The sequence below is a fragment of the Camellia sinensis genome, chromosome 2, assembly GCF_055761805.1.
Source record: "Camellia sinensis isolate YWXY chromosome 2, ASM5576180v1, whole genome shotgun sequence".
NCBI classification, from domain to species: Eukaryota; Viridiplantae; Streptophyta; class Magnoliopsida; order Ericales; family Theaceae; genus Camellia; species Camellia sinensis.
Genome location: NC_138962.1, coordinates 216,347,510 through 216,362,297, shown reverse-complemented (window position 1 = coordinate 216,362,297; position 14,788 = coordinate 216,347,510). Strand labels below are relative to the sequence as shown.

At 36.3% G+C, this 14,788-nt stretch overlaps 1 protein-coding gene across 2 annotated transcripts; it reads right to left on the bottom strand.

Moving 5' to 3' along the window:
* Positions 1-239: 239 nt before the first annotated feature.
* LOC114273905 (coatomer subunit gamma-like) lies at positions 240-4,459 on the bottom strand. Of its 2 annotated transcripts, XM_082916972.1 has the most exons (5): positions 3,955-4,340; positions 3,647-3,871; positions 3,409-3,540; positions 3,149-3,321; positions 240-725 (listed from the first exon to the last, which is right to left on the bottom strand). In XM_082916972.1, exons 1-4 carry the CDS (start codon positions 4,063-4,065, stop codon positions 3,166-3,168), a joined length of 624 nt encoding a protein of 207 aa, XP_082773098.1. In that variant the 5' UTR covers positions 4,066-4,340; the 3' UTR covers positions 240-725; positions 3,149-3,165. The 2 variants fall into 2 exon arrangements, with proteins under 2 accessions (XP_082773098.1, XP_082773099.1); XM_082916973.1 differs by lacking the exon at positions 240-725 and having other exon boundaries at positions 3,233-3,321; positions 3,467-3,540; positions 3,955-4,459.
* Between the last annotated feature and the right edge of the window lie 10,329 nt (positions 4,460-14,788).

The window sequence follows — 14,788 nt, the reverse complement described above, 5'->3', positions numbered from 1 at the left end:
AAAATCAAAATGGTCTATATGCTTGTCTAATAACTTATCCTGGTAAAGTCAAAACCATGCTGTGAAGAAATTACAAGAATTGCTTCCTTTTGAGGCTTATGATTCAACTTCACATGGACATGAAAATAATATTTATGGCTACAACCTTATCCCTACTCCATAGGAAAAGATAGACCATGCAATACAAAAAGGCAGTTAACCGCATTTCAATATCTAAAATCAGGAAAATGGAGGTAATCAATTTTAAATGTTCAACTAGGGCTAAGAACTTTCTATGAATTGCCATTAGACCATTGATAGAAGACATATATGTTCAAAACATGGTTCAACTACCATACACTATGCTTCTTGAAGAAAGAATTCAGTTAACCATTTTTGCATAAGTAGTTAATTCCCACTGTTTACATACCCATAAGACGAGAATTCAGTTAACCCTTTTTGCATAAGCAGTTAATTCCCACTGTTTACATACCCATAAGACGCTTGTAAGTTTCATTTTTTCCCAACAAAATATCAAAGTTGGCTTCTTGCTTCTCATGTTTGGCTATAATAACCTTTTTCTGAAAATCCAATAGTATATCCTTAGGTAGCTGTGCTTGCAATTTGTCTTTGTCTGCATTTATTGATAGTTCCACACATTTTGGATCTTTATTGATGCTTCAGCTCTCGTTCTTGATAGTCTCTGCATCCTAAGCCATAGAACATCTAAGGTCTTCTCTAACATCCTGCACAGATTAAATCATGAGACACCAATCATACCATAGAAAGCAGAACTCAATTAAGTACTTACATTCGGAAAGGCGGTTACTTGCTCCATAAAAGCATCAAGAAAACCTTCCATTGATGCTCGTAAGCTGCAACAGAAGTAAATCGAATTAGCACATGGAGAGCATTCTGACAATTATGTAAAAACTGAAAACAAATTAATTAAACATATACTTTGGAAAATACCAAAGGAGCTATATTTGACCATCACCAGCAAAACATCTATAATTGGTTCATACCTTACTTTTAATGCCTTTGGTATGCTGTGGAAAGGTGCATGATTTTATAGATATCCATAAAAGTAGATTAGAATTAGTAATCACCAAAAACTGGCAGAACAACTTATGCTTTCTTTATTCCATTTGTTTATAAACGAGTGATATAGGATTTCAGCAGCTAATATGCAACTCAAAACTCCAGAAGAAAGCTCAAATCTCTACCATTTGGGGTTGAATTCTAGTTAATAGTGATATAGGATTTCAGCAGCAAAGAAAACAAATAGATCCTGAAGTGTGCATACCCACTTCCTATTATCATCCTGGAAGAAAACAAGCTCACATTCAGCAATTCGATGGATAAAACTTAGCCCAGCTACTAATTATGGGGCAGTCTTCTACCTGGAAAAGAGAAAACGGATCCACACACACGACATAACTGATCAGAGTACTTGGTTTGCTTAAGAAATTTGAATAAATAACCAAAATCTTCTAAAGCATATGAATACCTACATCTTTCACCTTTATGTGCTTACAGGACTATATAAGAAATTGAATAGAATCGTATATATCTTACAACACTGCAATCAAAATTCAACAAAGGGCCTTCCAAGCAACAATAGTCCAATCCGATCAATTAGGGTTTTTTCTTTTTTAGGTATAGTTTAAATACATGCAAAACATCACTTATTGTAACATAACAATTAAAAATCAATCTGAACTACACTCACTGACTGATTAAGGAAGAAACACAAAAAAATGGGTTCTAGTAGCAGCATATTAATAGGATTACTCCATATTTTTTAACAACAGTTCCTACCAAACTGCTTAGTATTGATCAAAATCTCCAAATACATCACACCAAACTCCTTATACTAAGTACAAAGATCAAACCCACCTATCACATATCACCCTCTAAATCAAATTCATTGATAGAAAACTCCCAAAAGCAAAAACAATTAAAATCAAACAATGTTTTCTATAACATTTAATTGAGTTCTACAACAATAATGTTTGAAGAAAGATAAAAAGCAGAGTGAACAAAGAACTGAGGCGGTACAATAACAGTACCATTTTAAGCTCTTCATCAGTGTTAGTTGAGACCAGTCTTTGCTGCTTTCCCAGTAAGAGATTGGCCGCCTTCTTAGGAGCAGTATTATTATTGTTTTTGATGGGTTTTGATAAGTCCAAGAACAACCCAAAACTGAAACCAATGACTAGACCTGGAATGAAATTCTCTGGCTTGAAACTCACTGCAAACCATTCTCTTTCCTGTTTCTGCTGCTGTGAGTGAAAAAGATATACAGAAAACAACTAATTAGTAAAATTGAAAACAAGAAAATCAAGAAAACAAACAAACAAACAAACAAAAACAAAAATATGAATGAGATTACCTTCTTTGAGAGCTGAGAAGGGTTTTGAAGCGAACCCAACATTGGGGAAGAAGAAGAAGAAGAAGAAGAGTCGATGTGAAGAGGTTAAGGAGATTATTGGGTGAGGTGAGTGGTGAGTGGTACGCGGAAGAAAGAATACGACGCCATTTTATGGAACTTGTGGCCTACTGGACCATTTTCAAAGAAATACATTTGTTGGAAAACATTTCATGGGCTGGCCCAACACAACCCAGAAAAAGGTTGTTAAGGTTTTACATTTTATTTTATTTTATTTATTTGTTTTTTAAGATTTGATACAAGTTTGGATAATATGTAACCTTACTGAAAAACTCACCTCACAAATAAGTAATAAGCAAAGGAAATGGTAAGTAACTTTTTTGTCCATACATCTATAGGATAAGTTTACTCTTGCATGTTAACAAGCTATTCTAAGAAACCAGTGATGGACATAGATTTATTGAGTGGAAAGTGTACAAAAGTATGCAATTTCCTCCATGTGGTCTACAACAACAACAATGTTTTGTTAAAATTTTAATTTTAACTTCTTTTTTTAAATAAAAAATCAGGCCGTGAACTTTTTCAAATTTCTTGCCATACACAAGACCAACAGGCTCATGAGCTAAAGTAGAGTACCCATCGGGCTGAGCTCAAGCATAAATGTTTTTACAGCTCGATAAGCTCAAGCCAAGCTTGAACATGTCCAAATATAACCAAGCAACACCAAGATACTTTGTAGCCCTGTGTCTAACATGACTATAAAAACACGAACAGTACCTCTTTCACAATAAACTTCAACATGTTCGAGAATTTTCCAACTGTGGGACTCCTTCTGGTTTCTCAAATACCACAAATGTTTGTCCTGGTGAATCATATGGAAGAGATCTTAGAGGCCTTGTTGACACTTCAGTAAATTTCTCGGTGTCAGAAGCATCCACAACAACGGTGACCTGGCAGTAAGCACAAAAAAATTGAGAGATTATCCCAAAATAATTTCAGAATAAAGGAACTACTACTTTTTTTAAGATGGTCATTACATTTTCCAGTAATTGCTCGGGAATTGAATTTGTGCAGTTGTACTGGAACACCACATGCCTATCAAAAATGTGCTGAACAGCATTAACTGCATATTCTGTTTCAGCCTCTGTAAGCTCCACAGGTGCCGAAGACTGGTACAGGAAACAAAAATTTATATGAAAAAAAAACCTGAATCAGCAGATTATCAACAATAGTCAAAATCAGTATATATAATGGAAGGAGTGTCTGGTAAAAAACCTTGAAAAGCTTCCCAAAGCTCGAGAACTCTGGGATAGAGGAAAGAAGCTTTTCATAAGCATCAACAGTGGACGTGGGAGCAGTTGGAGCAGCACCTAAACCAGTTGGCTTTTTACCAAAACCAGTTGGCTTTTTACCAGGGGCCTTCTTCTCGGCAAGTGGAAGAGACTTAACCTCCTTAGGTACAAAATCAATATCAAAAGGCTTTTCTGAAGGTTCTTGAACCTGTATTGAACAAACACGTGAGAATATGATAACAAACATTGCACAATGCATAAAGAGACTGACAACTCTGTGGGAACACTCACGTAGTTCTTCAAACTCATCTCCAGGTTGACTAATGGCACATCCAAAGACCCAAAAAGGAAGTTCTTCACATCTTTATCAGTTTCAACAATTGCACCATCAACTTCAAGCATATTCAGATATAGAGTACCCCTATCACGAACCTGCAAACAAATGGTTAACCATTCCTCTTCTCAGAATAAAGAAAACATAGTGAATTATGAGATATCGCAAAATTCACAAAGGTGAAGTAGCCCATTTTCTTTGGCATCTGGGATGTCTCTTATAAGGATAACAATTGAATCAACAATTGCTTTCTTGTAATCAAAACCGCCCTCTTCCCTCAAAATATTGCTTAAGAAATTCATCCTTAAAAAGAAGGACGACAGAAAATAAATAAGAGTTGCCCAAGAAGAATAAGCATAACATGAAAAATAAATTTAAAAAGTAAAATGGACCACGTATGACATAAATACATGAAACCATGGAATTCGGTTGTCCTTTCAAAAAATCTGTTCTTTTGAAACCATGAAAATGACTCTATCTAGCTCAAGTGTTCTATTGGATTTTATGTTCTTTTTTATTGTTGTTGGTATGTAGCTCAAGTGTTTAGTTTTAGTGATTTATATCAATGAATTTTCAAGTCCATAACAAACCATTCAAACAACTGATTTGAATTTAAGTTTTCATTTTACCATTCAAATAGGGGATTTTTGTGGTTGGATGCCTCAGAAAATAAAAATGCTCAAAGACTAACATAAATAAATAAAAATCCTTGTACATCATACCAGAGGCTTAGAATAAATATTCCACCTTCACAGACTAACATAAATAAATGAAAATGATCGAAGGTGCTAGCTAGCTTTGCTGGTGAAGTCCTTGTACATCATACCAGAGGCTTAGAATAAAAATCCCACCTTCACAGACTAACATAAATAAATAAAAAGGCCATCTATTATATATGATTTGAGAATTGCAAGTATACATCTTCTCATAATTGAAGACTTGATAATAAAATAATTACATGTCTTCATCTATATGCTAAAATTAAAGTTTTACACAAACCTTATTTTAAAATTTTCTGGAATTAAGAGGAAAGTCCATGAAATGATCTACTGATCAGCAATGAGATGGTTGAAATGAATAATTATGTACAACTAATCTTATAACTATGTCTCAATCATCAATTCACTGAATATAAAAAATTAAATGCATGGAATGGACTAGTGATGAGCCAAACACATGATTTGTTTCAGCTTAGAACTATTAAGAAAAAAAGCAGTCATGTAAATTGTAACAGTGATTTCCCTAGGAGATAATAAACAAAACATCAAAGTATCTCCAAGTAAAATACACCACAAGAGATGCCACTTGAATCTAAGTACCAATAAAAGCTAGAAGTTGAACCTCCATTTCTCCTCAAAGATGAACGGTCTGTATTCGAAAACCAAAGTCTTACACTGCCCAAAGAATTGAAATAACAGAATCAAAAAAAGAGAGGAGCATAAATTGGAGTCACAAAATGGATTGTTCATCTTACTTAAGCTACTAAAATGTTTCTAACCTTTTTGACATAGTTCTCCACAGCATCACATGCTTTCAGAAGCAGCTCAATTATCTCCAACTGAACTAAAAGGCAAAAACAAAACTAAATATCCATGTGCATTGAGATAGATTGTGAAATATTTATGCTTCAAGACACATATAAGATAAATTTACGAGTTTGAACTATCACTCAATATCATTTACCGTCCTCAACTAGAAAGAAAATGTTCTAGAGATAGAAATGAGTTTTAGACATGAAATCCACATTGAAGAACAAAATAAAGTCACAAAGGTAATTTGCAGTTGTAAATTGAAAGATACAATTTATAATTGTATTTCTTGGAGATCAGCTGATGATTGGAATTCATTAATCCTATTAGTGTTTACAAATTAGGCATGAGAAACTTGACAATGCCTAAAGCTCGGGATTATGGTGAACAAACAAGTTTATTCAAATCCAATGGCATTTATGTCAGTTACTACCTTTTGCTCAAAAGGGATTAGCCGAGCATAGGTGTTGTGAAGGATATCAATGATCTCCGTCTGAGTCTTGTTGTCCTCGAGGTACTCAATTGCCATGGTGCCTGAGGCAAAAGAAATTCAATTTAACCCAAAAAGCATTGGAAAAAGAAAAACAATATGAAAGGAAAACACTCAAATCACCAATATGATAAACTTATTGACAGTAATAGATGAAAATAACAAAATATCGTAACCCACCGTTCTTAGATGATGAATTAATGAACAATTGGCACAAACCAGGACACAGGTTTTCATAATGGTAGGACCAACTCCTAGATGCATACAAATATAAAGAAGTGAATGAAAGCCAAATCATAAGACAATGACTAATATTTACCCAATTTAAAAACTCAATTAATATAATTTGAATGAATCATATATGTATTAGATGAAATCTACTATCCATTAACTTCTTCGTTGGATCATGTTCATGTTCTTAGGTTGGACCAATCAATTGTAAGGTCAAAAAACCTTAGCAGGTCTTTGATCCACAAAGTTTTCCTTGCTTCCCTAAAAACACTTCTTTTGATGACAATAATTTGAATTGCTAATTCTCTAGCTCAAATAAAAAATAAAAAATAAAAAATTCCCAAATGGTACAAATAGAAAAAAGATCAGAACTAAATTTTGCAAAACATTGAGTAATCAAATTCCCTCAAAAATCAACAATCAAAAAGAAGACTATACCCAAAAAAAATCCCAACGAGTTTTCAGATCTCAAACAAATAAAAACTGTCAGATCTGAAACATGTATTTTAGAATGAAAATCTCATATCTAAAAGGATATTGTTTCGAATGAAAATTTTTAATGAGGAAAGAATATACACTTTCGAATGAGAAATTTCAAATCTCAAACAAATATTTTTGAATGAGAAATTTCAAGTCATAAATATATATTTTTGAATGAAAAATCTCAGATCTGAAACATATATTTTTGAATAAGAAATCTCAAATCTCAAACATATTTTTGAATGAGAAATCTCAGATCTGAAACATAAATTTTTGAATGAGAAATCTCAGATTTGAAATCTTAAACATATGTAAACCCTAGGAGAAGAATCGGTGGAAGGAAGAGCTTGAGAGAGAGAGAGAGAGAATACGAAATTGAGATTGTATACAGTGGTGCTCACCTTAGTCAACGATGCAGATGGTGGTGGCGGTGGAGGTTCCAAATCGAGAGAGAGAGAAAAAACTTCGAAATCGAAATCACTCTGAGGTTGAATCGTAATATCTGAGAGTGAAGGGTTTAGAGAGAGAGCCAGCGATCGGGTGAGTGAGAGATTTGAGGGATTGATTTCTCTGAGACTGAAGGTTTCCCAGATTCAAAATGAGGGCTTGAAGAGAGAGAGAGAGAAGGGTTCTCTGATTCTCACAGAGCCAAGAGAGAGCGAGGAATAACATTATTGTAACACATGTGAAGGCGTTGAAAAAATGACTTGGATTCCCTAAACGGTACCGTTTTATTCAAAATAAAATGCGACGTTTATAAAACGTCGTTAAATGTTAAAAACAGTGACGTTTAAAAAAGCGCCGTTAAATAAACGCCGTTAAATCCTATATTTCCTGTAGTGAAGTCTGTCCCAAACATATTTTTTCACCTCATATTTTAGTCAAAACCAAAGCACTAAAAAAGCCACTTCCCAAACATTTTTGATCGATCAATTAATTTTGAACATGAATTGGCATAAAAATTTTAGATAAGGAATAAAATACGTGAATATATATGTTTTGTATTGTTATGTTGGAGAGAAGAAACAAAAGCATAGAAGAATTTGTATATATAAGAAACTTAACCATATATGTTTTTTTTTTTTTTTTTTTTTTTTCCCATATTTTGTTTATCATCTCATATATTAACATTGGTAATAAGCATCATTAAACAATATAATGTTGACACATATAGTGATAAAGAAATTATGATAAGAAACGATGATAATCCTAACATTATTGTTTTAAGTGTTAGTGGGTTATGAATTAGATATTCAATGGAGTGGAGTGGGTGTTCAGCAAAATGAGTTGGTTTGATTGGGTGTTCAATGTAGTGGGACAGGGTATTCACAATTGGAGAATGGACTGTTTTAACATAAATATTACTAATTTATTAAAAAAAATATATATTTTAGATTATTCAATTGCATGCCCTATTGAAAGGGTAGCACTGCCCTTGTTAGTTGTTTTCTGGGAGGTTTTTTTTATCTTTATGCTTTTCCCTCTTGTACTTTTTATTTTTAATGAATTTTTTATTTTTTATTTTTTATTTTTTGCCGGGAAATTTTTTTTTGAAACAACTAAGGGTGTGTTTGGTAACGTTTACGTTTTTAGTTTATATTTACAAAAATTTTATAAATTGGTTTTTGTTTATTTTTAGAAAAACATAAACTATAAACGCGTTTGATAATTAACAAAATGTTTAAAAAAATTTAAAAATATAAAAAAGAGTAAGAAATGGCAAGTGATGACAAGTGGCGGCGGAAGACGGTGGTGACAAGTGGTGATGGTGGGTGGTGGGTAGCTGGTGGTGGCGGGTGGCGGGTGGTAGCGAGTGGGTGGTGGTGGGTGGCGGATGGCGGGTGGTGGTGGGTGGTGGTGGCGGGTGGTGGTGGGTGACGGTGGCGGGTGGTGGGTGGTAGCGAGTGGGTGGTGGTGGTGGTGGTGGTGGTGGTGGCGGGTGGTAGTGGTGGCAGGTGGGTGGCGGATGACGGGTGGTGGTGGGTGGTGGGTGGTGGGTGGTGGCGGGTGGGTAGTGGGTGGTAATGGTAGGTGGGTAGGTGACGGTGGCGGGTGGTGGGTGGTAGCGAGTGGGTGGTGGTGGCAGGTGGATGGCAGATGACGGGTGGTGGTGGTGGTTGGTGGGTGGGTGGGTGGGTGGCGGTGGTGGGTGGTAGGTGGTAGCGAGTGAGTGGTGGTGGTGGTGGTGGCAGGTGGGTGGCGGATGGCAGATGGTAGGTGGTGGTGGGTGGTGGCGGGTAGATGGCGAGTGGTGGTGGTGGTGGGTGGGTGAGTGACGGTGACGGGTGGTAGATGGTAGCGAATGGGTGGTGGTAGTGGTGGTGGTGGGTGGTGGTGGCAGGTGGGTGGTGGGTGATGATGGTGGTGGTAGTGGTGGTGGTGGTGGTGGTAGTGGGTAGGTGGGTGACGATGGCGGGTAGTAGGTGGTAGCGAAGGGGTGGTGGTGGTGGTGGTAGTGGCAAGTGGGTGGAGAGTGAGTGGTGGGTGGTGGGTAGTGGTTAGTGGTGGCGGGTTGGTGGCAGGTGGCTGGTGGTGGTGGGTGGCTGGTGGTGGCAGGTGGGTGGTGAGTGGTGGTGGCAAGTAGATGGCAGGTGGTGGTGGCGGGCGGCGGATGGTAGTGGTGGGTGGTGGCGGGTGGATGGCAGGTGGGTGGCGGGTGGTGGTGGTGGTAGCGGCGGCGAGGGGTGGGTGGTGGTGGCTAGTGGGTGGCAGGTGGGTGGTGTCTGGTGGGTGGCTGGTGGGTAGTGGTGGCGGGTGGTGGGTGGTGGTGGGAGGTGGGTGGTGAGTGGTGGTGGCAGGTGGTAGTGGGAGGTGGGTGGTGGCTAGTGTTGGGTGGTAAAAAAAAAAAAAAACTGAAAACTCAAAATGAAAACACATTTTTTGTGTTTTCATTTTTTGGCCAAATTTATAAACTGAGACCACTGATTTATAAATCAAAAATTTTACCAAACAAGTTTTTATTTGAGTTTTTAAAATTTTTGTAAATATAAACAGAAAACTGAAAACGTAAGTGTTACCAAACAGCACCTAAGGATTTAGGGAAGACTTCAAATTTCTTTTCCATGTTCCTATTAACGAAATATATTTATATGGGCAATGACTAAACTTTGAAAATATACCAAACAAATAATTGATTGGCCATGATCCTCACAAATATAGTTGACTATAAAAATTTTTTCCTTGAGAAACAGAATTTGAGCAAAAGATTATTATCAATTTAATAAAAATAAAAATAAAATTAAAAATAAAATTAAAATGCTCGTACTCAAAATACCTTTACAAGGTAAAGAACTCCCACTAATATAACTAATCCTTTAAAAGAAAATTTATGTGCTATAAGCCAAACAAATCACAAACAATTACCCAATAATATATATAGATATTTTTGTTTTTGCAGGATTTTCATAAAATACTAGTTGCTGTTCCACAGCGGATAACTTAGTTCAAGTATAAGTAACCAGCAAACTCCCCAAAACTCCACAATTAAAATGGTCACTATATCATGTACATGTACCAAAATAATTTCATTAATGCCAACTATTCTGTTAAAGCCAATTGTTAATTGTGGAAGGCTTATGCTTTAAGATGTCTAAATACTTTGTTCAAATCCAAATAGTCTTTATTACTTAAACACTTAATCCAATTGTGTGGGCATTGATTATCCAATTGTGGAAACTTGAACGCTTAATCACTTAGGTGTATGCTTAAAAAGGAAAAATTAAAGAATACAGTCCATTCTCTAATACTTGAACTCAATTCTTAAGCTAAGTGGCAGATATCTCAATAATAATAATATCAGAAATCTCATTATTCCCTCTCTCAAGTTGCAGCCTCCAACGTACCAAAATAAAACACAAGTATTATCGACGCTCACACAAATGCTCATGAATATAACCTTTGCATAGGTAAATGAACATGTTCAATGTGTTTCCTTGATCCAATTAACTTAGTGATGGGGGTCACATGCAGAAGCCCGAGGTCTAAGAAGCATAGATACCGACACAGAACATGGTGATTTCAAAAAAATAGGGACACAGACATGGTAGGAGCACGTCAATAATTTTTATTTATTTTTATTTTCTATGTAGATTAATATTACATCTTCAAACAATCGAAATTAATAAAATCTAACACTAATTCAATAAAAAAAAACTCTCTCAAATTAACTCTTGTTGTTTGTCTATTGTTATGAATAATTTATTAATTATTTAAATCTAAGTAAAAAGTAATAAACATGTAACATCCAACATCCATAAAATAATAAAGAGGGGGGGGGGGGAACTAGTTGGTGTGTCCCTGATGTGTTCCCTGAAAACAACTTAACTAAATAAAAGGGGGCATGTCCCTTATGTGCCCCTGCCATGTCCGTGCGTTTGACACTGCTATGACACCTATTTTGAAGTGTAGGTGCTTTAGCCCAAGATTCATTGCACATATATGAGGCGGGCGCAAAAGAATGAGAATTAATTTCGTTAGTTTGATTTATTTTGGGATATTTTATTTAGGGAATTAATAGTTTAATTTTGGGTTTTTTGGGGATTTATTTTCTTTCTTATTTTTATCTTTGAGTTGGACTATAAATATTGAGTTTATGGTTAATTGAGGACACTTTTGATATTGAACACATTAATTGAGAGCTTAATTTTTGTTATGGTTTTCTTTTGTTCTTTAGTTGTGTGTTTATTTTTGCCGGCTATCTAGCATCAAGTTGTATTAGAGCAACCTTTGATCCAGAGTGTATTGTATCCTTTGCATAGTTGCTTCCACCATCAGCTGCCCTTCACCAATCTTTGACATTAAGCTAGAGGCATCGTCATTCCGACACCACTCATTGCTGTTCAACCTTCGTCGTCATTGAACTCGGACAATCATTGTGACCACACATCGATGACACCAGTGTTGTCATTAGCCAATCGTCATTAGCATCTCGTTGCTCAACAACTGCAAAGGGCTATCCATGAACTAGAGTTGACATTGTCGTTTGTTGGAATCCATCGGTATTAGTTGCCTTCGTCATCGCCAACTGGAGGGTGGGCTTCACACCATCTTCGTCACTGACGCATCATAACCGGAAGTCGACTTTGTTCATCCTCATCAACAGTTGCCAACAGCACCATTGCCAACTTGTGTTGTCTCGATTTTCCATAGATGTTGATCGATAGAAAGGAGGAAATGAAAGGAACAAATCCTAAACCCTAACCCGACCCAGCCTACACCCTAACACCGACCCTATATCCTTAACCCACACCGAACTTGTCACTCTTACTGGTCTCACTCTAGCCCAGAAACTTGTCATCCAATATTCTATTTTTTAAACAAGTCTAGGCCCAAATCAGTCTTATAACCTAGTCCCTACCGGTCCGAACATCTACAGCCCTACCCACTTCTTAACTCTTTGACCCAATCACCTTCAATCACAAAAATTCCAACACCTTCAATCAGAAGCATCCCAACCTCTACTCAGGCCAGCCCAACCCTTCTGGCCTTACCAGCCCAAACTCCTACTCCCATTCTAAGTGTGTCATAATAGTCATGTTGTTCAGACCAAGACTGCAACACACTAGAGGTCCTCTTAAATTGTGAAGTCAAATCTAAAAACAACACAACTTTTCAGAAGTCCAATACTGTATAGCACATGTAATTTTTTTTATTCAAATTATGAATTTAATTTTTGTGAATAAAAAAGTTATTGAATTTAATTATGGTGTTGTAATATAAATGTTTTAATTTGTATTTATTTTTTTTTTTGAATTTTCTAAATGAAAATTTTGATAAACCACCAAAAACTTGTGTACTTGATTTTCAGAGAAAATAAAAAACATGATGTCAATAAGAATTTATATACTACTTTAAAAATTATTTGATGGCCCCTACATAAAATTTCTAGTTTCGCCCTTACTTTCAAGTTTTGACTTTAATATATGCATGATTATCACTTGATCAAATCCTTAATGCCATCACAATATGTTGTAGAAAAATATCCTACACATATACCCGTATGTTAAAATTTAGAAAACAAAGCAGTGGGTGCAACGCGATTGCAATTTTACATTTAAATTTTTGGATGGTTTGATGCATGCGGAAGACCGTTAGCAATATTGGACTGTTTGACGAATAAGAAAAACTTGGATTTGGCAGTTATTGGATGTGGAGGGCATTCTTAGAAAACAAAGTGTGACAATGATCACACCAAATGGGCTTTATGCTTTATATAATAGAATAGATAATCATAAAGGCATCACATAGCTCATTAGCTAGCCCACTGAGTGGAAACATAGCTAGTAGGTTCAGTGACATCCCTAAGATCATGAATTGTGCACTGTGCAAAATCTTTATACGTAATGTAGTATGACAAAAATATAACACCTTGCTTATATCAATAATTGCTGGAATAACACAATAGATTATACACTTAGGTTGATGTCTTACCAGAAATTTATATAATTATTAGAATATTAACTAAACTAGAGTGAAAAGGAGACCACATGATATAAATCCTTTTATAAATAAATTAAATAAAGAAGAAAAAGCTTAAGAAGTCGATAACAGACCCACTTTGAGGGGAAAGACTTCTTGTTAGTTCAAGTAAAGAAAAACTAGACCTCCATAACTTCACTAAGAAGTTGATACAAAATATTCCAGCATTCCTTTGTATATATTGATTGAATACAACCTATTTAAATAAAATAAATTAGATACCTACTTAGTAAACCTACTAATATCCTAACACAAACAATCAAAATTCCTAATTACTAGATAACTGCTACTAACCAACAAAATAAAAGTAAATATAATTTAAAACATAATGAATGTATCACCACATCATGGACATGCAACACAACATAACAATACTCCATGACTTGTGTTACATACTATGGTACTCCATGACACGACTGAACCACCTTGAATAAGATGATTTTATCCTCCTTATCTGAGTATGACATTAGTCCGATAGGTTAAACACAAATGATGTACATCGTATGCATATAGAATCATAGCAATCATGCTCAGCAACTATATGCATGCATCATTTCTAAAGCATATATTCATCCAGTTATAACCAAACTAAATAAACCTTATGTTGGAATTCAATGTAAAATGAGTAATTTACTAGAACTATTTGTATATGTTAGTTGTGGGGGCCGAATAATGGAAAGATCAGATGGTGTGTATCTTTGGAAGACTGATATTAATCGGCTATATCCTACGAGAGCGGGGAGCCGAATAGAATATATGTGCCGAATAAAGTATAAGTACTTAGGGCCGAATAAAGGAAAGGACAATGATTAAAAAGTAGGCCTTGGCCCCGAGGATCAAGAAGAACAGGTATAAATACAAGAACAACGGTTATAGAAAGGTATGTAAGAATCACTTCACAAAACTGGTAAATAGGCTATCCTGAGCGTCTGAACTAACTTGTCCATCAGAGTGCTAATTCCAGCACCCCCGACCGGAGTGCTTGTATCTTTTCAAGTGACTAGCTGAGTATCACTAGCGTCTCCCAGGATCTGAAGAGTATTTCCAAATCACATTCCCCACAATTGGCGCCGTCTGTGGGAATACTCAAATACAACCATGGCATGCGTGACTGAAGATCCTCCGGTAGCCATTGATGAGACCGCACATGGAGATGACCTCACTCCAGCAAATATGCTTGAAAAAGAAACCATCGCTGCAAGACGCGCCTTGAACTTCGACTCACCAACGACCTCAATGCAAGAGACAATGCAAGCGATCATCGAACAAGCAAAGCAGAATGAACAAAGGCTGGAGAACATGATCGCTGAAAACGAACGCCTCCATCAAGATTTGGTCCTCGAAGTCACAAAATCGAGAGAAGCCATGCGCCAAGATCCTGAACGACCTCCGAGGGTCGGTGGACAACGACCTCGAGCCCGACCAAAGGATACCGATAGTGACTCCAACTCATTAACCACGGAGCTCAACAAGAAGGGACGATCCGAAACTTCCAGCTCCTCCGAAAAGAGTCTGTATACAAGGAACAAGTGTAGGAGGAGCAGTTCAGACGAAGAGGACCAGCACGATCCTTTTGTCCGACGG